Source organism: Acomys minous, assembly GCF_964271855.1.
Source record: "Acomys minous genome assembly, chromosome: 9".
In the NCBI taxonomy this organism is placed as follows: Eukaryota; Metazoa; Chordata; class Mammalia; order Rodentia; family Muridae; genus Acomys; species Acomys minous.
In genome coordinates this window covers 88070125-88095867 of record NC_140490.1, presented here as the reverse complement: position 1 = coordinate 88095867, position 25743 = coordinate 88070125, and the positions used below count along the sequence as shown (strand labels likewise).

At 46.7% G+C, this 25743-nt stretch overlaps 1 protein-coding gene across 3 annotated transcripts in view; it reads left to right on the top strand.

Annotated features, from left to right (window-relative positions):
* RFX4 (regulatory factor X4) overlaps positions 1 to 25743 on the top strand; it is a 156451-nt gene that overhangs the window by 7114 nt on the left and 123594 nt on the right. For all 3 annotated transcript variants that reach the window (XM_084796287.1, XM_084796286.1, XM_084796285.1), the window contains exon 2: positions 21606 to 21692. In XM_084796287.1, the coding sequence (XP_084652413.1) occupies positions 21606 to 21692 (87 nt within the window). The remainder of the gene's footprint in view (positions 1 to 21605; positions 21693 to 25743) is intronic.

Sequence of the window (25743 nt, the reverse complement as noted above, 5' to 3'; positions counted from 1 at the left end):
CCCAGGATAGTTTACTCTGTAGGTCTTTTTATGGTGTCCTTGACCTCTCTAGCTCCTGCAAGCTTAGCAGAGTATCATTATGTCAGGGGTTGGCTCTCCTCCGTGGGGTGGGTTTCACGTTGGGCCAGTCATTAGTTTGTCATTCCCTTAATCTCTGTCCCATCTTTATCCTTACACTTCTTGTAGGCAGGACACATTTTGGGTGGAAGGTTTTATGGATGGGTTGGGTCCTCCTCCCTCCACTGGAAGTCCCACCTGGCTAGAGGAGGTGGCGACTTCAGGTCCATGTCCCACCGGTAGGAGTCTCAGCTGGGGTCACCCCCATACACTTCCGGTAGGTAGCATCTCCTGTACAGAACAATCTTGCACTCACTCATTCATTAATGAATTCAAGAAAAACCACATGTCTCCTGTGTATCTGGCCCTTTGTTAGACATGGTGCTTACTAAAAAAAAAAAAAAAAATGCCGCCTCTGCTTCTCTAGGGTATATAGTTGGGTACAAGTAAATAAATAAACGGGAAACTTCAGTGAGTGAGAAACATGAAGGAAAACCCCATCTGGACTAGTGAAAGCAGAGGGTTGCTACCTCCTATGGGTCAGCCCTGCCATAGAAGCTGTACGCCTCTATCCTGAAATCTTGACATTGCTTACTCTCTGCTTTCTTTTGGGCAGACACAAGCCTGCAGGAGAGTGGCAGTGGATGCACAGTGTGAAGGTGATGAGAGAGGGCCTGTTTTTAGTTCCCACTAGACATCTTCAGCTCGCTAAGATGGTGAAATGCATCGTTGGTGTAATGGCCACCATAACCCCTAGGGAAAGCACTGTGCCCACGAGGCTAAAGGGGACAGCAACAGGCTAAAGGGGACAGCAACAGGCTAAATGCACAATTGTCTCTCGACACAGCTATGGTTTCTGAGCCCCAGAGTCTGGCTTGGCAAGGTGCACAGTGGCTCTGCTGTGTCTGAAGTTGTTCTCCAAGGTCCACTACTTTATGAAAACACCAGGTGGAAACTTTTCATGTAAGAAGCCTAAGTTTAAAACAATGTTTCCCCCTACCATATAATTATGATTATTTCACTTTATTGCTGTTAGTCTCTTACTGCACCTAATCTATAAGTTAAAATTTAACATAAGTGTGCTTGGGAGACAGGAGAGTACATACAGGTACTGTCTGTAATCCCAGGGTTGCACCGGGGTCTTGGGAGATCATCCCTGGTGGGTGGGGGAGGGGACTTCTGTGCCTTTAAAAATTATCTTTGTTTTATTTTGAGACGGGACCTCACTGTGTAGAATTCACTTTGAAGGTCAGGCTAGCCTTGAACACACAGAGATCTAGCTGCATCTACTTTCTGAGTTCTGGGTGTGGACCACTAGACCCTGCCCTATTAATTGCATTTTTAAAAAAAATCTATTTTTTAATTTATTTTTTTAATCATCCAGGGGAGATGGGGTGTCCACGCACCATGGCGCATGTGCGAAGGCCAGAGGTCAATTCTATGGGACTCCCTTGTCTCTTTCCATCTTTTGTATGTGTTCTGGGATCTACCTCAGGGCAGCAGGGTCACGTGGCCTGCGCCTTTTTATCAACTGAGCCGTCACCTTGCCAGCCCTAAAATATCATCAGTGTACATTATTACCCACAGTGTTTTATGCCATGCCGGTCTAGCCAATGGATAAGGTTGTAAGGGTGCTGAGGAAGGTACTGCAGACAACCTACAGGGATCTACTGTCTGCCTCTGAGTGCCACACTTAATGCCCACGAAAGTCTCTTAACTCTTCTTTTTTCCTCTTATAAAGGATAAGATGTTGAGACAAAGACACAAAGAATAACCGACAGAACACATGCCATTTTAGCCAAGGCAAAAGATGCTACTTTTCCCCTCCCCCCAGATGTTACCATAACCCTTCAAACCATGGAGATGAAGTTTTAATCTACTGCTGGAAAAAAAAGTGGGGCTATAAGGAAGGAATTCCCGTCTTTACTATGGACGGGAAACGTGCCTCTATCTTTTGCGACTCATTTGAAGCTTAGTTGCCATGGCTTCATCGCCAAGGATGCCCTAGTTGCGGGTATCACACACGTAGAAACCACAGAAAGAGCCATCCAGGGAAACACGAGCTCCTAAGCAAGGTGAGGAGGACACATGTAGTTTTTAGGTAACTTAACAGGCATGTTGTCGGTCACAGGCGTGTGTTAAAATATGACGTCAGGTGTACACAAGAGGATTTAGTGGAAAGATCATGGGATTTGGAGTCTCCAGACAGACCAAGGCTTAAGTCCTGGTCAGTCAGTTTCTAGCTATCTGACGTGCCTTCTTAAGCTTCAGTGACCTTGCTTGCAAAGCTGGCCCATGCCTTGGGTCACTGTGAAAACCCACTGAGCGTGTGTATATTACTTAATTTACCACACAGTTCCTAGAAACGACTCAGGCAATGCCAGATCCTGATGTTATTAACAAAAGCCTGGTCCATCCATGCTCAGTGCTTGGTGTCTAGTTGGAAAATGAGAACCGGATTCCTGAAAAGAGTTTTTAGACTGTCTCAACATGTCAAGATGCTTCATGGCTAGAAATGGCCTCTCTTCCTCCCTCCCTCCCTCCCTCCCTCCCTTCCTTCCTTCCTCTTTCTTTCTTTCTTTCTTTCTTTCTTTCCTTCCTTCCTTCCTTCTTAAAATATTTTAATCCTAGGGATGGAACCCTGGACCCCAAGCAAGTTACCATAGCACTGTATCCCAGGCCCCATTGTAATGTCAGGAGATCCTTTTCTTTTGAAAATGCCTTAGATTGAGGAATAAACTTCACTCTTCACTTCTATACCTTTCCTCTGACATTTAAAAAAAAAAAGGTACTTTGCATCTGTGCTGTGATTTCATCCTTGCGTTCCTCAGTCCATAGGGGACACGGAAAATACATCATTGTAGAGGCGATAGCTGCAGACTGGGATTCAGGTACTGAGAGAGAGAGAGAAATCTAGGGGTGGCTGGAGGCGATGCACTCTGCTCCGGACACCCTGCTGAAGGTCCCCAGACTTTTCTGGTCCTGGTTCTGGAATGAGCCACCCCTGCTCCCCGCATCTTGGCTCTCCAGCTTGCTGACCACACTTGTTTAAAGACTAAACCATTTTATGCTTGGCTCCCAGGAAGCAGAAAGTCTAGTCTTTCTTTCAAAGTCATTTCGCCATGGCGAATTGCGTTCTTTTGCCCTTCCTGCCGTATTTGTTTGTGTGTGATGCGTCCCCGAGGGTGAGTGTAGGTGCACATACCCACGCAGCGGAGGCCTGAGGAGGATCTCGGGTGTCCTGCTCTATCACTTCCTAGAGACAAAGTCTCTCCCTGAACCTCCATCTAGGCTAGCAGCTTACAAGCTCCAACGCCCCCCTTTCTGTACCTCACACAGCAATAGGGCAAGCACACTCATGGGTGGCCATGTCTGTCTTTCTATCTAGACTCTGGGGGTTCGATCTCAGGTCCTCAGACTTACACAGTAAGCACTCTTACTTTCTGAGCCATCACACACACACACACACACACACACACACACACACACACACACACGCTTTATATGTTTTGTTTCCATGTTCTCTTTGTGTGTGTTTTTGTATATATAAAACAAAAATGACAATTTGCTCTGTTTCTGTCTTTGTAATTTGATTTTTTTTTTTTGGCCTGAATTGTGGGTGTGCATTTTTAAATTAAAGGCTAAGGAGTCATATACACATTCATATCACACACACACTCACATACACACACTCACAATGAGAGAGAGAGAGATCATAAAAAGCAGAAAAGATTGAGATGCAACCATATGCTATCATCTGATTTTGGTCCAAATTTAGGCAACCAGGATAGCATTAACCTGTGCTAGTAAATTAGGTAGTTTCTACTGTGTTGTGCTTGACCCTGAGAACAAGAATTATTTACTTTATTTAAAATTTTACTTGTTTACAGATTTTAAAAAATTTTTATGATTGAGTACTTTGCTTGTATGTCTGTAGGTGTTTGCATCAATTGTGTGCCTGGTGGCTGTGGGGCCGGAAGAGGGCACCAGATCCCTGAAACTGGAGTTTCACACTGGCAGTTGTGAGCCAACATATGGGTGCTGGGAATTAAACCTGGGTCCTCCATGAGAGCAGCCAGTGCTCTTAACTGATGAGCCATCTCTCCAGAGCCAAGAGCAGGGATGGGTTCTTTAAACTCTGTGCCTAGGCCCTAAGTTTGTGGTTATTTAATCCTCGATAAACCCCCAAAGTGTAATCTGCCTGTGCACAGCCAATAATTATTGAACAGGAAGTCTAGAAGCACTGGGCTATCCTGCGTTCATTTGGTTTGTTTGTTGTTGTTTTGATTTGTTTAAAGACAGGGTTTTTCTTGTAATCCTGGCTGTCCTGGGTTGGCTTTGTAGACCACATTTGCCTTGAACTCACGGAGATCCGCTTGCTTCTGCCTCCTGAGTGCTGGGATTAAAGAAAGGTGTGTACTGCACACCCAGCCTCTTTGCATTCATTTTAATTTAAAGGAGGCAAGGAAGCTCTGGGTGAGGGTTAGTAAGTGCTTTAGGTCCAGTCTTCCAGCCACACAACTGTGCTAACAGGTAGCATTGTTCAGATGTAGCCTGTGGCTGCTGAATACAGCAAGTAGTTACTTAATATGAGCAGAGAATTGGCACTTCATGATGGCCTGAGACCATCACGGTGGGAAAAATGCAACATCAGTCTATGCAAGTGGCTGGGTCTTGGAGCTGACCTTGGGCAAGGTCATTCAAATGAGTAAGTAGTAACCACTAATTACATCTTCAAGCCAATGTCTGATTTTGAGGCCCAAGTGTATCTTGTTGAGAAAATCGTGTTAATGAATTTGTTTTGAGTCTTGCAGATGGGAAGGCAAAAGTCACTGTGCATCCCATTAGGAAAAAGTGTTTCCTTGGATGTTACAATTATAGAATTTATAACTTTAAAACTGATCATGAGTGACTTTTTTGAGTTCCCTGTTATCATTTTCAGTATGATTAGTCTAAATTTGGGTGTGTGTATGTGCACTCAGCCTGATTATGTGCTGAGTCTAATTGTTCACAAAGGAGCCAGGTTCCCTTTGGAGTAATTAGGATTTCAAATATCCCCAGAATTGAACACATATTATAAACTCAAACTTACTAATGATGAAATTCATCGACTAAATATTTACCCAAGTGTACGCTATAGTGTTCAGTTCTGCAGGCTATAAATCTAGGCTAGTGGGTTCTCAGTCCATGGGTTTGACCCCTTTGTAGCTAAGACCATCAGAAAACACACACATTTACATTACAATTTATAACAGTAGCACAATTATAGTTATGAAGCAGCAATGAGATAGTTGGGGGGGCAGTGATTGCCATAACATGAGAAACTAAATTAAAGAGTCAAACATTAGTGTTTGCATAAAGTTCTTTGCTCAAAAAAAAGAAAGAAAAAAAGAAAACCAGATCACTTCATGTTGTCCTTCGGTGATGAATGTTTGTTTAAAAGTTTTGTCTCTTTACTTGTTGACTTGTCAAACAGAAAATACAAAACACAGAGCAACTTCTCCATAAGGCATGTTTTGGCATCATAGAATGTATATACATCTGGCTGGGAAAGTTCTGGAAGTTTGTAAGGAAGGATTGCAGAGGCCTTGGAACCTTCAGTTAAACCATCAAAACCTGGAAAACTACAAGGATGGTTTCTAGAAGGCGGAGTGTCGGCTGTGAGAGGGCCCTTCATACTGTCAAAGTCTCATTTTCCACTCGGTGGACAGAGTTTGTGAAGTTGGTGTTGTTTGCGTAGGGGACCTTTCTACAAATGCCAGGCTTTTAGATTAAAAGAGCAAGGCAGAAGAGGAGAGAGAGAGAGAGAGGGAGAGAGAGAGAGAGAGAGAGAGAGAGAGAGAGAGAGAGAAGCATTTACTCTAATCAAGGCTCCATTTGAAATTTTAAAAAACTGAACTCTGCTGGGATAGAAGGAACAGCGCTCTGCCTCCTGGGACCCATCAGGTCCCAGGTTTCAGGACACTCTCATTCCTGGCTGCCTCACAGATACAGAGGAGGGGATGCTGTGTGTGAGGGGAGCCCCAGCTGCATGCACCCAGGAAGCCCAGGAAGCCCAGGAAGCCCAGGAAGCCCACGCCACGCTCACAGGAGAGAAGCCCAGGCCAGGTGGGAGACTTGGTTTGAGACGTCCTGTGGGTTGTGGGATCTACTTAAAGTCCCCGGCACTGAGATTCCTAAAAAGAAAGGATGTCTATGTGTGATGAATATGGGCCTCTATGGATACAGAGGAGGGACGTATGAAAAGAAGAAGAGAGAGAGAAATGGAGGTGGGGGAGGGAAACGGGGAGGATGAGAGGCAAGAGGGCAACTAGCTTGAAGCCATTTTGGCAACCGATTGCAAGGTGACTAGATACTTTCAAAACTGTCGGTTTCTTCTTTTTCACCTAGGCCTAACCACCACTGCCCAGACAATATCCTAACTCTGCTTCCCTTCACCTACTAAAACCTATAACCGGTAGGAAGATGAAGAGGCACACATTCTAGCTCACACGCTTCACTACAGTCTTGGGTGATTAATTTCTGGCGGGAGGAAGTAGCTCAACCTGCAATTCTTTGGGGTACACCGTCATGGGGACCTGGTGCTGGCAGCAAGTAGCAGGGTAAGGGTGCCCACAGCTGGTCCTTCCTGTGGGGGGGTTGGTGGGTGGTGCCTCTTGGTATAGTGTGTACCTTGTATCTCAGATCATTCTGGAAGCTTCTGAGTTCCACCCAGGACTCACTGCTAGGACGCCGCTCCCTGCCTGCCTCGGTGAGTTTGGCATCTTACACATACTATGCGGGGGCGCCCTATTCCTTTACGCTAGCTTTTATGTGAAAGAGGTCCAGTATAAAAACCCTACTGTTAAAATAAACTACATGTTAAGTGCCCAAATGTTGTGACATTGATGTGGACACTGCCTTTTTAGAAAGATTTAGTGTGTGTGTGTGTGTGTGTGTGTGTGTGTGTGTGTGTGTGTGTGTGTAGGCTCTCTCTCTCTCTCTCTCTCTCTCTCTCTCCCTGTCACACACACACACACACACACATACACACACACACACACACACACACACACACACACACACACACACCTATATGGTTTATGCTTACCACTTGCATGCAAGATCCTGCAGAGACCAGAAAAAGGGTTGGGTATCTTGGAAGTGGAACCACAGGCCATTGTAACTCATCCTATGTTTGTTCTGGAGTTCTCTGGAGGAGCAGCCGGTATTCTGTTTGAATAAGCCTACCTGCCTACCAGTTAAAACCGCCTGTCCCCAAGGAGAGGGGCTGCTGGTTTCCCCACAACAGGAAGCCATGGTCCTCATTCTGCCCCGTGGTGTTTCCACTCACACAGGTCTAAAGAGAAGGTGCTTACCGTGTAGGCAGTAACTTGAAACATCTTCCCTTGATTCTCACGCTTTCCCTAGAGCTCACGGCTCCCTGTGCTGAGCACAGTGATCGGCACCTGCTAGACTGTCTGGCACCCAGTTAGAGCCAATAGGCATTTGCTTGCCAAAGACACCCACCCTTAATTCCTCAAGAACTGGGGATCTCTGCTTGCATTTTGGAAAGCTTGATTTGAGGCCTCATGGAGTCAAGTTCTGAATACATACGTAATAGACAAACCCCTACTTTTCTGAGTACCTACTATGTGCCAGGCATGCTGCTGATGCTAATTCATTTCTTCCCTTCTCTTCCTGGTCCTCTGTGGGTCTGCTATCCTGCTCAGGGAGGGGCAGGTGAGTGGGCCACAGTCATTTCTTGGGGAGCTCAGAGGATTTCTCCAGACCATCATAACAGCCTCGGGGGAGATGGTTTTCATAGGAGGGAGATGGAGGCCCAGAGTTGCCCCCATCAATGAAAGGGAAGGGCCAGAGTGGGGGTTTTTCCTGGTATCGGAGGCCGTGTTCTTTTCAGAATACCAAGAGATCCAAGGATCCAACTGGGAAAATAACAGGAGATCAAAGGGGGAACTCAGCTGGGCATGCCAAGAAGGTCATGACAGCGAAGCGCTTTCTTTGCCTGGTTTTACCTAACCCTCCCTTACTCACACGCCAAGAGACTCTTTTGCCTATGACATCCGTTTTTCAGATGAAAAAACTAAATTTCAAGGACGTTGTTGGGTGTAGTACCCAGATCACAGAGTGAGAAAGGCAGACATGAACTTAGTAGCTCAGGTTCACAGCCCACACTCTTAACTGCTACATGTCACACACACACACACACACACACACACACACACACACACACACACACACACACGTGAAAGAGAGGGGGGAGAAGGAAGGGGGAGGGAGAAGGAAGAAAAGGGGAAGAGGAAGCAAGGAGCAAGGAGAAGGAAGGGAAAGAGGACGAGAGAAAGAAAATAAGCAAGGAAGGGGCTGCGGTCTTTAAATACTGGGAATTGTACAACGATTCCATTGTTTCATTCTACAACTTGTTCAGAGCCAGCGCTGTTCATAGAGCACTGTGCAATGCACTTGCTCTGCATTTGTTCTCTCTCTCTCTCTCTCTCTCTCTCTCTCTCTCTCTCTCTCTCTCTCGTTTATTTATCACTTATACAGTATCCAGCCTGCATGTGAACAAGCAGGCAAGAAGAGGGCACCAGATCTCATTATAGATGGTCGTGAGCCACCACGTGGTTGCTGGGAATTGAACTCAGGACCTTTGGAAGAACAGCCCAGTGCTCTTAACCACTGAGCCATCTCTCCAGCCCTTTGCATTCGTTCTCTTAGGCAGATCAGTGTTTTCCAGGAGGGGACACTGAGGCTTAGGGAAGTCCATTTGCCTCTAGTCCTTCAACCAGGTAGGACGTGGTAAGACGAGAGTTCCTGTGTAGCCACCAACTCATAGTCCTCTCCTAGGGCGGGGGAGGGGTGTCTTCAGAAATAACACACGAGGAACAAGAGTGCTAGGCACTCACGCTATGCTTGAACTTTGAAGGGACACCGGGTACCAGTGACTCAGGGATGGATATGAAGAACAGAGCACAGGAGAGTCCTCTATGACGGAATGCTCAAAGGCAAGAGAAGTGACAGGTTCCCCGGGGACACAAGTCCCATCTGTGGACACACAGACCGTAGCCTGGACAATAATGAAGATAATAGAAAAGATGGTACCGTGGGCAGATAGGGCTTTCTTTCTAGCATAAAGACATGGCACCCGTCAGGCAGCGGTGGCGCACGCTTTTAAGGCCAGCACATGGGAGGCAGAGACAGGCGGATCTCTGTGAGTTCGAGGCCAGCCTTGTCTACAGAGTGAGTTCCAGGGCAGCCAGGGCTACGTAGAGAAACCTTGCCAACAAAAAAGCAAGCAACAACAGCAAAGCCCGTCATCTACAATAGATGAGCAGGAAAGAAGGAAGCATTTTGCCCAGAAGGCTCTGTTTGTGGATAGTCTGTTCCAGACGTTCAGTTCTGGTTGTATTCGGCTTGGGGCATGGCCTGGGTGCCAGGGTATTGGGCATCACCTGACAGAGGGGTGGAGAAGAAGCCTAGACATATTTAAAAAAAGAAAAACCGTTCAAAGAATACCAAGGACCTGACAATTCTGATTTTCCGTGAGTCTTAACACTGCTGTAATGACAGGCACTGGGAAGTTTTACATCTGCTGGTGTTGGGTAGTGGGGTAGCTACGCCCCCCCCCCCTCAGAAAAGCAGAGAGGAGTGAGGGCTGTTCAGGCTGGATCTGTGGTTGTTTGACTCTCATGTGAGTCTCTGTTGATAGAGTAGAGATCTGCCCTGACATTGATGTTGTCCCCTGCAGGAGACAGAGGCAAGCATCTTCCTCAGGTCTGGTCTCTGGGCATTTTTATGAGTTGGCAACAGAACAATTATCACTGGGGCATGCTGGGAAGGCAAGAGCTTCCCTTATTAATTCACAAAGCAGAGGATAGCTAAGAATGATCTAACACAAAATGGTAAACCTAAAACATTATGAGGGGTCCCCCCCCCCCGCTCAATTTTATTTGGGAGGAGTAGGTAAGTTGCACAGTTGTTGAGAACAAACTCTATAGATGACACCCAGTCTTACTGTGGAAAGGTTGGACATGCTTGATAGATTAGTGCAGTTGGCTTCCTGCCATGGGGACCGTGTAGTCTCAGTTTGCCTTAATAAAGCTTCTCAATATTGCAAGTGTCCAGTGCCAGTAGGACCTGTCAGGCACCATGCTCCATGACACCTCTTCCTTCACGTCTCTCCTCTGAGGTGTAGGCAGAGCCAGATGGAGATTACCACAGGTGCCTTTCCTATCTGCCACTCGACTCAAACACGTTGAAAATCTCTTCAGCCAAAACTGCTTCTAGACCCAGGCTTGGATGTGCACAGGCCCCACAGCATCTGAGAGTGCCTGACAGGTAGCTAGCTCCATGTCTACTTGCAGAATAAGTACCTGAATGAGTGTGAGCAGTGGGCTGCCAAGGTGCCTGTTGCATTTTAAAATTATATTTTATTTTGTGTGTGTGTGTGTGTGTGTGTGTGTGTGTGTGTGTGTGTGTGTGTGTGAATGCACAGGTGCACATGTGTTTATACACGTCAAGTTCAACATATAGAGGTCAGAGGACAACTTTCTTTTTCTTTCTTTTTTTTTTAAATTAAAAATAAATTCTTTTCTCACATAATATATCCTATTTGTTTTCCTCTTCCTCTACTCTTCCCAGTTTCACCCTACCCCCCACCTCCCCCCCATCCAGACCCACCCCTTTTCTGTCCCTTATTAGAAAAGAACAGTCATCTAAGAGATGATAAAATATAATAAGATAAAACAAAAACTATTGCATTGAGGTTGGGCCATACAAACCAACAGAAAGAAAAGAGCCCAAGAGAAGGCACAAGAATCAGAGGCCCACTCGGTCACACACTCAGGAATCCCATAAAAACACTAAACTGGAAGCCGCACTGTGTATGCAGGGTGCCTGCTGCAGACCCGGGCAGGCTCTGTGCATCCTGCCTCAGTCTCTGTGAGTTCATGCAAGGTTTGTGTGTGGTGTTTTAGAGGTGTCCTCCATCCTCTGACTCTTACACTCTTTCTGCCTTCTCGGCTGTGGGGTTCCCTGAGTTCTGAGGGGGAGGGATTTAATGGAGGGCTGAGCATTCCAAGGTCTCTCACTCTGTGTAATGCCTGGCTGTGGGTCTCTGAATTTGTTACCAACTTGCTGCAGGGGGAAGTTTCTCTGATGATGGCTGTGTCAGGCACTGATCTATGAGTATAGCAGGATGTCATCACGAGTCATTTTATCACTACTTCTTAAAAGACCCATAGAATTTTTTAGCCTAAGTCCCTGGGCTATCTAGTCTCTGGTTCTTGGTCACCCAAGCCGTGTCAAGTATGGGTTCCATCTCATGGGGTGGTTCTTAGGTCAAATCAGATATTGGTTGGTTACTCCCACAGGTCTGTGTCGCCGCTGCACTAGCAGATCTTGCAGGCAGGGCAGATTGTAGACCAAAGCTTTTGTGGCTTGGTCGGTGTTCACGTTTCTCTTTGGGTAGCGTGCAGAGTACCTTCCCATGCCAAAGATGCTAGAATGTAAGGACGGAGGCTCTGTGTAGGTGCCAGCTTGACTTCTCTATGCTTGACGAGTTGTGTGGGTGTTGTTTTCAGCACTGGGGCGTTGCCATCAGTTTGGGGAGAGCAACGTGTTGTCCAGGCAACAGTCTACATTATTTGGGGATTCCCATGGGACCCTTTTTTTTTTTTTTTTTGCCAATTTGGTGTAGCCCTTTAGCCATAAAACTCAATTAGGTGCAACCCAATCCCAGGCCTGGAAGCTTTGTTCGGTGACAAGAGTTGGCCAGCTGGGGTGCTGTCTCTCCCATTTTCCAGTTATTTCATGTAGGTCACCTTCATATGTGTATACATTTCAGGAAGTTTCCACTGTATCATGTGAATTTATCTTCCTGCATTCTCTCCCTCAGCCCTCTCTCCTCTCCCCACTTGATCCTCCTCACGTATCAGTCCCACCGATCCGTCTATAATCATCTATTCTATTTCGCTTTCCTAATGAGATTTATTTGTATTCTCTAGTCTTTTTCTCTACACTCTATGGTTCTACAACTGTAGCTTGGTTATCGTTTACTTAACAGCTAATATCCATATATAAGTGAATACATATTCATCTGTCTTTCTGGGTCTGGGTTCTGTCAGGATGACATTTTTCCTAGTCCCATTGCTTGGCTTGCAAATTCCATGGTGTCATTCCATTCAACAGCCGTGTACTACTCTGTTGTGTAGATGAACCACATTGTTTTTATCCATTCTTCTATTGAGGGACATCTAGGTCGTTTCCAATTTCTGGCCATTTTGAATAGAGCTGCAACGAACATAGTTGAAAAGGCGTCTTTGTTGTAGGACGAAGTGTCTGTAGGGTATCTGCCCAAGAGTGGTATAGCTGGATCTTGAGGTAGATCACTTCCCATCTTCTGAGGAACAACTGCACTGATGTCCACAGTGGCTGTACAAGTTTACACTCCCTTACTGCACATCGGAGGGCGACTTTCAAGCATTAGTTCTCACTGTCGGGTGAGTCCTGGGGATTGAACCGGGGCCCTCAGGCTTTGCAGCAAGCACCTCTCTTGATGACCCAACCTGCCAATTTCTTGAGTATTGTTCTGCCTGCTTCGGGGACTTCGTAATTCTGCTCCTTCTGTCATGGACCCTTCCCTTCCTTCTGTCTTTGCTGTGTTCACACCTCTTGCCCGTCTTATCTGTACCTACCATCTCAACACCATAGCTGCTGTTTCAGTATCACCTCCTCTAAGAAGATTCCTGACTTCCAAACTAGGTCAGATTTGTTTTTCCATCCCCTATGGCACAGGGGAGTAACATTTTATTGTGTGATTATATATACACCTGTGCTAAAAAACTCTGCCTTCCATGACGATCTTGTGTCTGTACTGTACGGCTTGCACCAGGCATGTGATGCTTTATAGAGAGATGACAGCCAAATAACGGGATAGACAAATGCAAATTCCTTCATAGGCTCCCCTTTTGGAGGCTGCGTGGTTCTGTCATCCACAGAAAGCGCTTACATGGCTCCTTAGAACCTCAGCATTGATGTGAAGTGCTACCTTGGGCCACCAAGTCTTCCCGTGCCTCAGCTTTCTTCCATGCCTCCCTCTGCCCCCATCACAATGGTTTCCTGGATCCTCTTCACTCTCCAAGCCCCTCTCCTGCCTTGGGCCTCTCCCCTCCAATGTCACCTTCTCAGGCCAGCGGTTAAGTGTCCCTGCTACCTAGAGCAGTACCCCCAGCCCTTCCTTATCTCACTCTGTGGCTCTCGCTCACCATACTCACTGCACCGAAGCCAACTGACTTGTCTGTCTGGGTCTGCCTCCACTGTAGGACACGGGTCCTCTGAACCAGGACATGGCTTGCTGGTCTTGTTCTTCACTAGAGCTCTAGCCCAGCACACAGTAGGCATCACATCCATGTTTGGTGAACATGGGAAGGGATAAAGGCAAACAAGGGGGTGGGGCTGTCTTTGTGGTACAGCCCCTTCCTGGATGGAACCCAGGGGCCCCTGGGTTAGGGCCTGTGGCGTTGCCATGGTAACCACTGATCTGAGGAGCCCTTTGGAGAGGCTGCTGGGGCTGCTGCCTCCTAGGGTCCAGATTCTCCTGTGGGTCCTCACCAATGTGGAGCCAGGAAAGAGAGCAGAGGGGCTGGGAGAGAAGGGAAGCATGGCCTGGTGATGGAGGCGGCAGACACTGGCCGTGGCAACGCCATTCTACTGGTAATGTCCTGGGCTCTGGGGAAGGGACCTGAACATAGGTCCTCCTTGGCAGCCATCCGTGTGTGGCATAGCCACCATTTTATGTAGTTTCTCTACAGTTGTGGGTTCTTAAAATAAACTCCAGCACAGTGTCCTGAAAGTCTGCTCATACAGAGAGCATGAATAACACCTTCTATTAAAAACCTGGTGGCACTTTCTGTCAGGCAGCTCTTCCTCAGGTATTGCATAAGACATTCCTGTTGTCACCAGTTCCTCAGAAACAGAGCTCTGCGCTTTCCCATGAACGCTTCCCACTTCCAGGCCTGGCTGCTTCCTAGCTGCCTGCACACTTCCCGGGCTGGGGAGTCGACTTGGGCTTTTGCAAGCTGCTCCCACGGCATTCCCACACACAGGTCCTACCAGGTCTTTGGGTCATAGGGTGGCGAGCTCTTCACTTTTCCCAGAACCCACCTGGCCTTTCACTACTCTGTGCCTTTGTCCCTGATCCCAGCCCTCTAGCCTAAAATACCTCGCTTTCCTTCTTCATCTGACCGGTGACGAATCCACAAAGGCTCAGCCAGACTCAGCCAGACTCAGACAGACTGAGATGGGAGCTGACTTCCCCAGGCTGCAGCATCTCTGGAAATACCTTGTTTCCTCTTCATGTACCATGGATCGGCGTGCCAGCCTCGGAGTTAGAGCCGATTCAGCTTAGCCTCCTCTTGGCCTGAGTTTCTTTACCAGGCTTCTCCCCGTCCATCTGTCTTTCCTCCCAGCAGATCAGAGCTAGTGGACTCTCAGCCCTTGGTTTCTCTGAGGCTTGTGACCCAGGGTAACTGGCATGTGGTGAACACTCGGTCACTGCTACAGCTCACACCTCCCGCTGACTACATGGCCTTCTTTGCTCTGCGGAGTGTCTGGGTTCTGGAAGATGGTGCCTTTCCTATTTTCCTATGAGGCCAAATGGGTTAAGTGTTTTTTGCCATTGCTATTTAAGGGCGTCTTTGGAGAACGTAGGGATTCAGGAACCCAAGGACCCACCCTCAGCACCACCTGGCTGGTGAAGGGCAGGGCAGGGATTTGAACTCCATAACTCTAAACCTCACAGTCCGCCAAGACCACTTCTGCCTTCTCTCTCACTTCGTACCGACGACTGCATCGTCCATGTAGCCATTTGGACCTTAACTCAAATATGACGCTGTCTCCTTCTGACTCCTTGAAGGACTTGTTCCCTCACTGACTTTATCTCTGCTTAAATCCCTCATCTCCCCAGTCTTTCCTGATGGAGGAGCTCCCTGTCTGTCACTCCAGTTACTGTTCTTTTTCTTTTCTTTTCTTTGTTATTATTATTAATTAATTCACATTACATCTCAATTGTTATCCCATCCCTTGTATCCTCCCATTCCTCCCTCCCTCCCACTTACCCCCTACTCCCCCTCCCCTATGACTGTGACTGGGGGGACCTCCTCCCCCTGTATATGCTCATAGGGTATCAAGTATCTTCTTGGTAACCTGCTGTCCTTCCTCTGAGTGCCACCAGGCCTCCCCATCCAGGGGATGTGGTCAAATATGGTGCACCTGCGTTCGTATAAAAGTCAGTCCCCACTTTCCACTCTCCACTCAACTGTGGAGAATGTCCTGTCCATTGGTTAGATCTGGTTAAGGGTTCGAAGTTTACTGTATGTATTGTCCTTGGCTGGTGCCATAGTTTGAGCAGGACCCCTGGGCCCAGATCCACCCGTCATAATATTCTTCTTGTAGGTTCCTAGGACCCCCTTTCTTTCTTTTTTATTAGTCATTCCTACCTAACTGTTCTTAGCTCTTAGGGACAAGATATTGAACAAGGCAGATAATGCTACTACATTTTAAGGGTAAGGCATATAAATGATAGAAAACAAATACGTAGGCCTTGAGACTCAAGGTCACCAGAGATAACTTGGGCTTGGGTTGAGTATCTTCAGTTAGAGTCACAAGAAAGGCACGTGGCAGTTGCTTGTAAAATGAACCAGTAGATAGGACAATCTCAGGTCCCCCCAACCCCCCATCCCCCCACCCTTCCACAACCCCCCTCATGAACATGGTCCACAAGCTTTCACGGGTGTTCAGCCTCAGAGAGCCATATTGATCAGCTCCCCTGGTCTAGCAACATGTGTTTGTGAAGCAGAATTCTAAGCTTGGGATGCCTGGGAGAACACGCTGTGTCCCAGATGTGGAAACTTCCTGTTTCTTCCATGGCCTCCTAAGAAACCCAATACTATATGGTTCTGCTCAATCTCATTCCGTGAAATGGAGAAAAGTCATGGAAATCAGAGTTTCCCAGTCTTTGAAGAGCAAAGCTGGTAAAGCTCCTGGGAAGTGAGACTCCAGCACAGGCGCAGTTACATCCTTCTTCCAGTTAAGTGGTGCAGCCCAGGAGCCTGAACTCACATGAGGAGCCATCCTTATATCCTTTGTCACATTTGCTGCACTTTGGTTTTCACTACAGGAAGTCATCGAGTGTGAGAGGAGAGCTTCTTCTATCCTGGGACAGTGCCAGTGTGGCCGTGCTGGTCACAGCTGGCCTCCCTTTATAACTTTCACTTCAAGTTCCCATATCTATAAATAGAAATATCCAGACACAGTGGGGACGCTGTTCTGAGGTTTAGTTTAGACTGATGTATGACAACAGCTTCTTGGATGACACTTGTCACATGGGTTGAGCTTCCTGTTGCTGGTGCGGGGAAGGAACACACCCAACAGTGTTTGTTCAGTGTGTACAGTGTCTCTGGCCCCAGGTGTAGCAGACAGCTAGGTTCAAGATACAAAACAGAAGCTTGGAATGGTGGTACATGCATGGATCCAGCATATTGGAGGCAGAAGGATTGAATATCAGAGGCCAGCCTGGGCTACATCATGAGACCTTGTCAAAAAAAAAAAGGGGGGGGGAGGGCACGGGGAGGCTGGAGAGATAGATCAGCAGTTAAAAGCACTTATGGCTTTTGCAGGGGACCTAGGTTTGAGTCACAATACCCTCATGGTGGCTCACAATCATCAGAAGCGCTAGTTCTACGGGATATGACCTCTGAGGGCCCTAGGCACACATGTGACACGTATATATACATGCAGGCAAAGCACTCACATATATCAAATAGACCTAAAGATCTTTTTTCTTTTTAAAGATGGGGAACAGAAATTAGAGGGTTCTACCCTCTGGTAATATCTACCTTGCTTTTAGAAAGTCATAGAGACTAGAAAGTAGTCTTGTGTGTGTGTGTGTGTGTGTGTGTGTGTGTGTGTGTGTGTGTGTGTGTGTGTGTGTTTTGTCATGCATAGCATCTCTCCAGCACAGCTTCTTACATCAAAAAGGCACAAAAGGCATGCTTGTTAGATTTTGCTTTTCTTAAGTTGGGAAAAGGCCTTTGATGTGCTGTGCTTTTCATGGCCCACACGAGGAAGAAGATTAGGGAACCTTGCAGCTGTGTGGACAGATCGACTTATAAGCTACGCATTCTGTGACGTCTTACCGCACTAATGTAGCATGCACTGAGGCGAGGCTGGGCCCCGTGCGGTTGCTTCGAATGGAGAGTCCAAAGAAAGAACCAAATGGGCTCCGCCCCCGAGACGTTTGAGCTCTGAACTGAGGAGCCCGCCACACACGACAAAGGCCGACAAAGAGGCAAGAGGATTTAGCCAAACTTTGCAATGTGTAGGCAGTTTTAGAGAACGTTCTGACACAAATCAGGGTTTGCTTGAGGTTGCAGCACTGGCCTGGTGTCTGAGCGTCACGTAGAATGCAGGAGAAGGAGGCTCGGCTCATACTTGGAGCATTGAGGTTACGACCTTTGGGGTGCTAGTTCTGAGCTCCCAGTGAGAGACTTTGACCAATCGTCTAATCTAAGTTTTACCTTTTTTTTTTTTTTTGAGACAGGGTCTCTCTCTGTAGCTTTGGCTGTCCTGGACTCACTTTGTAGACCAGGCTGGCCTCGAACTCACATCGACCTACCTGCCTCTGCCTCCCAAGTGTTGGGATTACAGGCATATGCCACCATGCCTGGCTAGCTTTCTTATCTTAAAATATGTTTCTGTTTTTTCCTCTCCCTTCCCTCCCTCACTCATTGCCTCCCCTTCTTTCTGGGGTTGGAGCATGGATACGTGTGCCAAAGGGCCCCCACCTTGATTTATTTTTTTGAGACAGGGTTTCTCTATGTAACCCTGGCTATCCTGGAACTTGCTCTGTAGACCAGGCTAGTCTCCAACTCAGAGATCCTCCTGCCTCTGCCTCCTGAGTGCTGGGATTAAAAGCATGTACTACTGCTGTCTGACCTTAGTTGTTGAAATAGTGTGTCTCATGAAACCTGAAGCTCCCTGATTGGCTGGGGTGTCTGGCCAGGGAACCCCAGGGATCCTCCTTTCTTCCTACCTCCATGACTGCAGTGATGAGCAGCCGTCACACAGACTTCTGACTTGTGTGCTAGAGATCTGAGCTCAGGGCCTCACGTTTTCTCAGAAAAGCACTCCACCTCCTGAGCTGTCTCCCCAACCCTAAAGCGTGCCCCTTAACGATTCCTAGTTCCTAGGGGGGTCTCGTGGCGACCCATATGCCAATCTGAACAGTGTGGAACACTCAAGTGCTCAACACGGGTTGGTTGGCCCTTGTTACTGAACCCCGTAAGAGGCAAAGGAGGATGAGTACAGGGCCTCACTAAAATGCATTCTCAACCAGGGTTCTGCTTGAGAAGGACAAACTTCAAACTGTCCCGTGCACCCAGTCTGGACTGCAAGGCTTTTTGGAAGCATTGGCATTCCAAGCGTTCTCCCCTCCCCCACAGTCTGGACCCATTGAGTTGACTGTGTTTGCCAGATCTTCACAAGGACACTGATTGGCTAGAAGATGTTTTAGAAACCTGGGTAACGACATAGCAGGACAGATTTCTTCCAAGCAATAGCTGAAACAAGTGGGGACCTTGGACCAAAAAAAAAAATGGAAATATGATAACTGTCTCCCCATCTCCACCTGGTGTCAGAGATTGCTCTCTGGGACAGAAGGAGAGCACCCTGCTCACACCCCCAGTGTGTCTTGGGGTGCAGCAGCAGGCAGAAAAGGCTACTTGATGACAATCTCGCTTCTTTTCTTGGCCCTTTTCACTGTCCCCTGTTCTTGGGGAACAAGCTCTTCCTCCTCCAGAATGTTGCAAAGTGTTTTGTTTTGTTTTGTTTTTTTCAGAATACCCATCTTATTACAGGGGGTTCTCATGGCTGAGCCAAGCCATGTCAAACAGGAAGCATCTCCCATGGTTCCTAGAGACATGAAAGTAAGGTGGATATGTGTGCGCAAACGCCCATGCATATGAGAGTAGTCAGGTGTGTGTGTGTGTGTCTTTCCTGAGGATCAGGGACTAGGCCAGAACAATAGCCCGTGTGTGTGTGTGTGTGTGTGTGTGTGTGTGTGTGTGTGTGTGTGTTGTGAATGAAACAGTCATGTATGTGTGGGCGCATACATGTGTACATGTGTGGCGTTCCTATAGAGGCCAGAGGACATCTTCACGTGCCACCCTTCAGGCACTGTCCAACTTAGTACTTGAAACAGGAAGTCTCGATGCCTTGAGGTAAATAAGGCTGTCTGGTCATCAAGGCCCAGAGATCCGCCATCTCTGCCTCACCAGTGCCAGGATTACAAGCACATGCCACCTAGCTGAACTCAGGGCCTAGTGCTTGCCTTACTGAGCCATTTTCCCAGCTCCAGATACCAATGTGCTGATGTGGTTTTTGACGGTGAGAGATGCCATCACCGCCATGGATGCTGCCAGGGAACTGTGTTTGGGGGCAGGAAGGGCTGAGGATGTCACAGTGGCAACATTCTGGAGAAAGCTGGAGAGGGTTCTGGAGACCCATTTGCTTTGGGATAGATTGTGATAACAAACACCCACCGTACACATCCCAGCTTTGAAATGTTGCAAGCTGCCGGCTTCCCCACCGTGCCTTTGAGCTTTGCGGGTCCGTGATTTCAGCTTCTGAGCTGCTCGGGATTGCTCGGAAACACCAGATTTCCATATCCTCTTAACAAGCTGGCCTTTGTTCCTCTCCTTGGATATCTTCCCCTGCTTGTTTATAATTTTGGAAGCAGCTTTTTAAAAGAACAGTTGGTTGGGCCATCACTATGAAACGGAACAAAATCCGACACTTCTCCCTGCTGCTTGCTCTCACTTTGTTCTTGCTTGCTGAAGCATGCTCACCTGCCAGCTTCTTTACACAGCCTGTAACCTACAGTACCCACTAAAGATTTTCCCTCGGCTTTTGGCAGTGCAAGGAGTCATATCACTAGGCCTGTCTCTAAGTCCCAGCTGCTTTCTAGGAAAGAAAAAATTGAGACTAAAACCCTTGCTTCTGAGCGTAGTTTTGAGAACTGAATGAGCTAACATAGAAAGAGGCTGGCTTCAATAAGATAGGCGATATCGGTGGCCACATTATCAAGGCACTGAGAGCTATGGGTACCGGTGTGTGCCTGCGATGCTAGCATAGGACGCTGAAGCAGGAGGCTCCCCGGCTTAAGTTACATAGTGACTTCAAGGGCAAAAATGGGCAACATTTTGAGATTTTTCTCAACTGACTGGAAAAAAAAGGCAAAGAAAGCAGCAAGAGACTTATTTGGAACCACATGGCTATGAGTGTGGCCTACATATGCATTCCCAAGAATTGCCGTATTATACAAAAATCACAACTGTAAAGAACACAGTTTGTTTGGAAACTTGTCTAGGGAGACCAGGCTCAAAAGCAGTCAACAACACATAGTAGGATTACCATAAACAATAGCAGAGCTTGGCACATGCTTGATCGTTAAGAAACATGCAAACACAAAAGCCCGAAGATTGCTTTTGGAAGCAGGTATCAGAATCAGGACACACCGTGATTTACGGGAAAGTGCTAGAAGGTGGGCCATGCAGGCAGAAGAGGCTTACTTTGAGAATGCAGAAGTAGTCAGTGGATGTTTGAGGCGAGCACATTTGCACACTCTTTCGGACTCTTCTTAACCATTTGCACTTTTCTTCCCTTCATCCTGTTTGTTGTTTATGGAAGAAATGGAGCCCAATGAAACACAAACGTGGCTCTGTGCTCACACTGTTCCCTCTGGTACCACTCGCCTTGGACTATGTTGTTATGTTCAGAGGAGGCAGCTGAGGGATGAAACTGATGTTGGATGAACGATAGGACAAAAAGGGAGTGTTCTAGAAAATGGAATAAGCGTATTACAAAAGCCAGACCCTTAGCTGACTTTCGAAACTGGATGGAAAACCGTAGTCCTTTAGATTTTAAAGCTACTCCATAGACCCTCTGATACTTTTGATTTCTACTCTCCCTGTGCTTGGAAGAGTCCCCTTTGGCGGATCACCTGATGAAACGAGCTAAGTGGGTGCCAGGTGCCCTGCCCTCCTCCACTTCAGCCATATTCCGTTGGGTTTTGTTTTGATCTGAAGAAAAGATGTTCCTGCTCACAGATGGGTTTGCCAGCATCACCAGCGACGCAGTTGATCAAACTGTTTTCGCACACCACGTCTCCAGAATGTATCTCATTTGTAAAGGAAGATGGTCCTTAGCTGGTAGTTCTGGGCTTCGAATGTTCCAGAATTAGTAGGTTTTTGACCAAGAAATCTTCAAGTGGGTCTGCAAATGGCCATGTTGCCCCCAAGCTTCCTATCAAACTCTCACCCGCAAGGGTGCACACTGAGCCACACGGACGGTCCATTTCTGGTCCAGGATGACCTGTAGGAAAGTTTATGTACATCTAATGCACCGATGGTTGGCACTCCAGTCTCCTGCAAACAGCAGCCCTGTGATGTATGTATCTGTCTATATAATCATTACTTTTTTTTCTTCTGCAGAGAGCTGGATTGAAAGATGTCTCAACGAAAGTGAGAACAAACGCTATTCCAGCCACACATCTCTGGGGAATGTGTCTAATGATGAAAGTAAGTGACTGAATGTCATTCCTCTGTGACATCCCTGACCAGGCCGGGGTGCTGATGGGAGAGGGGGAGCATTGCTGGTTTGCTAGGGTAAAGCACCAAGAAGGAGACACTCTCTAAGGAGGAACGTGCTGCCGAGAGGGTTGGATCCAGTCACATAGGCACAGAAATCTGGACCAGCGCAAAAACCTTGTTTGCTGTTTATGCACCTGCCTTCCATGGTGGCTCTTAAAGCCTGGTGCCCCACACATCTCATCAGGATGGTGCGGCAACTGTGCAAATGTGGACCCTGAGGGGAATACACTGTCTGGACCCGCTGTTAATGGAGCTGTGTTAGCTGTTCGCTCCTTTAGAACAACAAATGCCCTTGCTGTTGGAAAATAGAGATGTCTTCTGGACCTCAGTGAGGAACTAGGGTTAATTGTAGGGTGTAAATCCCCATGTTACACCTTTCTGTGTGCTCCCAAGTGCCTTATAGTCATCGGCACTAAAAGGAGGTGCAGCTCACTATGTCACCCCTGCAGTATCTTTCTCCTTTGGGTGGGATGTAGGTCTCAGTTTCCTCCAAGCCTAAGCGAGGACCACCCACCGCTAGCCCTTAAACTTGTGCCTTTTATTATATTGAGGTGATTTCCTCCTATTCCTAATTATCTGCATGGGTTTTTCTTTGTTGATCATAAAATGTTTCACCCTATCAGGTGTTTTCTTCCGTGTCAATTCCCATGCTCATATGCTTTTATTTCTTTCTGATGTTAACATGACATATTACATTGATCTTTATCATCTTTGCATTTAAGTAATTGCTCCAGCGTGGTCACTGCAGAGCACCTTGTATTCTGCAGTTTTCATATGCTCTGCATCCTATTTGCCAGTATTTTGTGGAGCAAGTTTGCATCAGTACACACAAGAGGTGCTGGTCTATAGTTTAATTTTTCTCATAGTGTCTCTGTCTGGCTTTGGTGTGGGTGGCTTTGGGTTTGGCAATGTGCCTGCCTCTTCTAATTTTTTATGGGTTTTAAGAAGATTGGTGCTCTGAACATTCCTGTGTCTTTGGTGGACTCGGGCACTCATTTCTGCTGGGGTTGTCACAGGACCAATGTGTATTTAGCCTTAGTGGATAGAGCATGCAGCTTTGTAAAGTAGCTGGGCTGATGTAGGCTCCCAGATGCAGCAGAGTCTCCCAGCGGCTCGCTTTGCTAACAGCCTTTGTTGTACCCATTTTTTTTCAATCTTAGCTGTTCACACAATTGCATGTTGCTATCATTGTGATTTTAATTTGCGTTTCTCTGATATCTTGTGAGTATCTTACCATATGTTTACTGCTCTGCAGCCTGCTCATGTCTTTTGGCTGAGTGTTTTTAAAACAGTGTCTTCTTCTCCTTACTGATATATGAGTTGTTCCCAAACCTGCACAAATATGATCTCTCTGCTTGTGGCTTGCCTAGTCAAGACATGTGCACGTGTGTGTGTGCACATATGCATACACGTGTTTGTGGGTGTGCATGTATATGCATACAGGTCAGAAGTCAACCTCTGGTGATTTGAAGGAGCTGCCCGCCTTGTTTTTTTGAGACAGAGTCTCTCATTGGCTTAGAACTTGCAGAGTGGACTAGGCTAGCTGGATTGCAAGACCCAGAGAGCCTCCTCTCTCTGCTCCGCCCCTCCAGCCCTGGGATTACAAGTACCCTCCCCACGGCTGGCTTTTCCCATGGCTTCTGTCACTTGTCTTCATGCCTGCAGAGCAAGCACTTTATTGGATGTTCCTTCGCCCCATTCTGCCTTCCTTTCCTTTAATGTTAATTTTGGATGAATTAAAGTTCCTAGTCATTGGTTTCTCTTTAGCATTTATTTTGTGTGTAAGTTGGTTGGGATAGTTCATGCATGTTATGGCACACATGTTATGGCAAATTGAGAGCAATTTTAATTTTCTCCTTCCACCATGCGGGTTCCAGCAATGGAACAGAGGTCAGTGGGCTTGGTAGCAAATGCCTTAACTCACCGAGCCATCTCCATGGCCTCCAGAAGGTCTTAAGCGCACCAGAGAATTTTATAGTTTTACCTTTACACAAGCCATTCATCTGGAATTTTTGCATGTAAGTGTAAAAGGAGATGGCGAAGCTCTCTTTTTATTAGTAATTATCAGCAAACAGGTCCATTTCTGGAAAAGACCAGCCTCCGCCCACTGACAGGGTTCCTTTGTCAGGAACTGGAGGTCATATGTGCCAGGATCCGGATCTGCAGAATTATGGTCTGCACTTTTGAATTCACTGCCTTTCTTTCTTTCTTTTGTTTTCTTTCTTTCTTTCTCCATTTTTTTTCATTTTCATTTTAAAAATAATTTATTCATATTACATCCCAATTGTTATCCCCTCACTTGTATCTTCCCATTCCTCCCTCCCTCCCTCTTTCACGCTGTGACTTTTAGCACTGGTAATGTTCTTACCGGGTTCTCTGTGCAGTGTGTGGAGGCCTCATAAAGTGGTGTGAAGCTTCCATTTTTTTCATTTGTTAACTATTTGGGAGAATTGGACATGGAAGAAGTCTTCTGTAATTTTCTTTGAAGGAAGGTGCTTGACATCAGATTAGTTATTTTAAGTGAGCATAAAATTATTCATATCTTTCTTATTACCTTTAATAAATTATTATTTTAAGGACTGAATATTGTTTATATCTTAACTGTATATTGTTTATATTTATATGAGTAATAGCCAGTTTTATGTCAACTTGACACAGGCTAGTGTTATTGCAGAAGTGGGAACCATGGCTGAGAAAATGTTTCCATAAGGTTGGCCTGTAGGATATTTTCATAACATCCTTCATAGTGATGGATATGGAAGGGTCCAACCCATTGTGGGTGATTCAACCCCTGGGCATAATGAAACATGCTGAGTAAGCCATGGCTAGCAGGTCAGTAAGCCGTGTTCTTCCAAGGGGTCTTTCTGCCTTCAGTTCCCACCTGCAGGTTCTTGCTCTGGCCTCGCTCAGTGATGGACAGACAAGCTGTAAGGTGCAGTAAAGCTGCTCTTCCCCTAGCTGCTTTTGGCCATGGCGTTTCTCTCAGCAATAGAAACCCTGGCAAATACGGCATGTGTTCGAGCTCTCCTTTGATTTCTTTTGTCATAGTTTATGACCTATCTCAATTTTTCCCTCTTTTCTGTTGCATTTACTTCCTCTCCCACGTTTATCATTTATTCTCTTCCTCCTTTGAATTCCATTGTTGGCTTTCTCTAGTTTGGGGGTAGATAATAGATTTTTAGCCCTTTCTAAGGTGTGCATTTAAGGTTATAAATTTTCCTCTAAGCACAGTGTAGCGGTATGCCATAGGCTTTCCCCCCTCTCTCTTCCCCCTTTCTCCTCCCCTTCTTTCTTTCTCTCTACTAAGGGCACAACCTAAGCTCCATGCAAGCCAGGCAAGTGCTCCCCACTGAGCTACACCTTGTGTCCGCCTTTCATTAGCACAGTGGCTTGCTCACAGGTCTGAGGTTTACTTTCCAAGCCTTTGGCCACGGCCTAACTGCCGTGCTGTACCGGGTTCCGTGCTAGCTCCGCTGTATCACAGAACATCTTCTGTTTAATGTCAGTATTTGAAATTGTCAAGGATCGCTGTCTGTCCCAGCGCAGGCTTTATTGTGGCAAATGCCACAGGATGGAGGATGCTTTGGCTGTCAGTCAAGGGAGGCCGGGTAGCATGTTAGTCAAACATGTCACGTCCTCAAAGACGTCCTCTCTGGCTGCGTTCTTGGTTCTCCAGCTGATTGTGATGGTTTCCAATTATCCTTTCAGTTTTGTTAGTTTTTAAATTTAGAAATATTAACTTCTTGAGAAGTTTAGGACTACTATATCCTTTTATTGGCGACCACCACCACCACCACTATCATCAAACATTTCTACTTATTGCCACTAATATATTTTGCCACAACTTCTTTCTGGGTTGCTTTTTGAGTTTTTTTTTTGTTTTGTTTTTTTTTGTTTTTGTTTTTTTTTTGATTTTGCTAAACTGAGTAGCAAGGTTTTTGATATCATTTGTTTCGAACTAGGCATGGAACCCAGGGTT